Source organism: Sinocyclocheilus rhinocerous, unplaced genomic scaffold (genome assembly GCF_001515625.1).
Source record: "Sinocyclocheilus rhinocerous isolate Xijiao unplaced genomic scaffold, SAMN03320098_v1.1 scaffold1322, whole genome shotgun sequence".
Lineage (NCBI taxonomy): Eukaryota > Metazoa > Chordata > Actinopteri > Cypriniformes > Cyprinidae > Sinocyclocheilus > Sinocyclocheilus rhinocerous.
Genome location: NW_015657497.1, coordinates 33,276 through 36,649, shown reverse-complemented (window position 1 = coordinate 36,649; position 3,374 = coordinate 33,276). Strand labels below are relative to the sequence as shown.

Here is a 3,374-nt window from a genome sequence, read left to right as displayed (position 1 = left end):
GAAAAATATCGAAACTCTTTGGTCATTTTTGAGCGAGATGCTAACGGTCTAATCAGATTCAATGATCTATGCTAAGCTACAGCTAAAAGTGCTACCGCCAGACCCGGAGATCGGCTGAATGGATTCGAAATCGGTAAAACTCAACTGTTTAACTCTAGGGGAGTTGGAAAATTAGCCTATTTTCAAAAAAAGTGGAGTGTTCCTTTAATAAAACACAAGAGATCAGAGGTGTGCTTGGTTTGTGCTGCATGTGTCTCAGTTGACAGGCTCTGGATGTTGTTGTTGGTTTGTGTCTTTAGGTGGACAGCTCATGCAGTTTTGACCTTTCTGAAGAGTGAATATTGTGGGTCCCAGACGAATGATCTTCCCACTGCCCAAACATTCATCTCCCTTGTATAGGACAGCAAACTGCAAAGCAAAGACAATGGAGTCAGGTTTGAATTTAAAAAATACTATTTCCAAAATGCCCAGCCCTCTTCTATCTGTCGTTGGATGTCCGAAGCGTGAAACAAATAACGCCTTATACGGAGCCACTAAAAGGTTAGCCGTTTGCTAGCGGTAGCCTGTTGCATTACAGTACATGAAAGTTCACTTACCACATACACAGAGTAAGGAGAAATGTCTGATAGGACATGAAGGATGGTGAATAATTTGCAGATCCTGAGCACCAATGACAAACATCTAATCTTGTCAAATGTGTGGTAAGTAGAATCACGACATCAGCTTAACATCGTGATGTCTGTCAGCCATCGGCGATGGACGATGGCATCGTCTATCGGCCACACCCTAACTGTAATACAGTTCATTAGTCTAACTGTAGGCTGTTTACAGTTGCCAATCAACCTAGCAAGATTGAACGCTGCTCTAAATGTACAATCTGAACTTTTTTGTTTTATAATACCACTTATAATGTATGTCATCATATTTGTTGAACAGAAAACAAAAAAAGGACTACGGTCCATTATTTATAGAGAATATGTCATAGTGATAGAAGATGGGAGTATGAGGTATCTGACCTAGTAAATGATTTATAATGACAACAAGAATTTAGTTAAACATTCAGATACATTCTGCAGCGGTGTAGATATCTCTGGATTACCTGTCCAGGTGTCAGTGCTCTTATTGGCTCTTTCAACATTACCCACACTGACCCATCTAGATTCAAGGTTACAGTGCATGGAGCTGAAAAGAAATGAGATGTTGATATTAGGACTGTTTACATCAGAACAATTTTGTAGACTTGTAGTCTTGTTATTGTTAACTAAAACTGAAAATAAAACTATTAAATTATTATTAAATAAAACTATTCAAAATGATTTCTCTTAAAATATTACAAAATAAATATTATGCTTAAAACATGAATATTTTGACAACTAAATGAAATCAAATAAGTTTAAGTACTAAAACTATTAAAACTGAAATAAAAAAAATATTATAAAACTGAACGAAAATGACAAAAGCATATAAAATTACTAATACTTAAACTAAAATTAAAAAGAAAATAGAAAAATAAAAGCTTATTCAAATTTGTTATAAAATATTATAATATATATATAAATAATTCTGAAATAACACTGCTGTAGGCAAAACAGAGAAAAATATTGGCTGCTGGTTGTTACTTATGTAACTTTTGTCAACTGACCTGTTTTCTAACAATTTCCAGTTAAAATGGAAAACAAATGGAAAGCAGCTCACTTAAAGGCATCCGGTTATTGAAACGCAAGTGACATTCCATCATCTGAGTGCGGACAAGTTCAACGGGTGGCTCTTCGTCTATCCAGTGGAAGCGTTCTGTCTGTAATGTGTCTCGGAACAGTCCTGGATGGTTAGTGGTTGGACCCTGCAAGAGATACCATATTTTACAAATCAATCGAACTGTGTCGAAATAAAATCGAAATAAAAGTTATTTGTGGCCTTTTTTAGCAAAATAAATAATGTAACTCACCACAAATACATCACCGGTTGTGATATCTTTATCAACTACAAACCAAGGATCTACCTGCCCTCCTATTCTAGCCCTCTGACCCAGTGTTAATGTGAACCATCCTGTGGCGAAATACAGTAATGTTAGTCATACAGTATCACAGACAATATGGAAGAGAACATGAACAATTATTAAATTAATATCCACCTTTATGCTGCCCCATGATCTTCCCATCGTCAATGGAGACAAAACTTCCTGGTTTGCGCTCTATGTACTGTAATAAATTTGACACAGACATGAAATAGTACTAAATTAAGGGACTGCAGTATATATTCAATAATGGCAATGACCAAAATACAGTACAAAGTCTTTCAACAAACTATCTGCGAAAGGAGGTTTTTAACTTGCAGGAAATGTTGATTGTATGAGGTTTGCCATTTCTGCAACCCTGTTACCAAAATGTGGGCTATGTTTGAATAAAGTTTATATATCTGAATATCGAGTTTTCTAGGAATAAATATTAAATACAAATAAATGTTAAATAAAATGAATTTCAAATTATTTAAAAAATATAAATAAAATGTCAGAATAGGTAACAGGGTTGCAAATATAGGTAGGGATAGATAGTTTAGGGACAAATGTTGGTTTGTTATTGCTGAACAAATATTTCATAAAAATTAAAGGGAAAAAAAAGTGTTGTTTTTTTTCTTACAATAACCTTGGTAACAGGGTTGAGGTTTTGATCAATACTGTTAAGCCTGATAAATCCAGTCAACAATACAATTTGTGTGACACTTAAAAAACGTATAATAATAATAATAATTTATCTAACATAAAAAAGTTTTCACTAGAAAGAATATGAGACTTGTGTTTTATTGCTTTAAACAATACAAGAGGCATCAAACATACCTCAAGGATAAAGTTCTCAAAATCTCTCTCTCCAATGAAACAGATCCCCATGCTCTTTCAGAGAAAACAAAAAATTGCATTTGCATTATATTTAGTCATTGAGCAGACACTTCTGTATCAATTAATCAGATTACATTTAAAATACTGAGCACTACTAAGTGTCACATTTCTTGTGCCAGAAATCTTGGGTCTTGTATAAAAGACTTCATTTAGTACCTCTTTTTTCTTTAGAACATGCTGGAAGCCAGCTTCAGCAGCTATTTTCTTCACAAAGTCTTTGGTTAGCCCAGCTAGGGGAAATATTGTGTGTCGCAGAGCATCCTGGGAAATCTGACTGAGAAAGAATGTCTGGTCCTTCAAGCGATCAGCACCCTGATAGAGCCGCACAGCTAATGAAATTCAGAAGAAGAGAAAAGCTCAAAATACAAACAAATCCCAGATATTTTAAATCTCTTAAATCTCACAAAAACTGCCAAGAAAGGTCCATGTCCATATTTCAACCCAAAAATCAAAACAATGAATATAACATATTTAGCATGAA

The 3,374-nt window shown here is 34.6% G+C and overlaps 1 protein-coding gene across 1 annotated transcript in view; it reads right to left on the bottom strand.

The window, feature by feature from the left end:
• Nucleotides 1–225: 225 nt before the first annotated feature.
• The window catches only part of LOC107721150 (mitochondrial tRNA-specific 2-thiouridylase 1-like), a 7,596-nt gene continuing 4,447 nt past the window's right edge, over nt 226–3,374 (bottom strand). The window contains exons 3-9 of the mRNA XM_016529020.1: nt 3,050–3,222; nt 2,834–2,887; nt 2,132–2,198; nt 1,946–2,046; nt 1,696–1,840; nt 1,100–1,182; nt 226–408 (exon numbers count right to left, since the gene is read on the bottom strand). Coding sequence (XP_016384506.1) covers nt 256–408; nt 1,100–1,182; nt 1,696–1,840; nt 1,946–2,046; nt 2,132–2,198; nt 2,834–2,887; nt 3,050–3,222 — 776 coding nt within the window. The 3' untranslated portion in view covers nt 226–255. The remainder of the gene's footprint in view (nt 409–1,099; nt 1,183–1,695; nt 1,841–1,945; nt 2,047–2,131; nt 2,199–2,833; nt 2,888–3,049; nt 3,223–3,374) is intronic.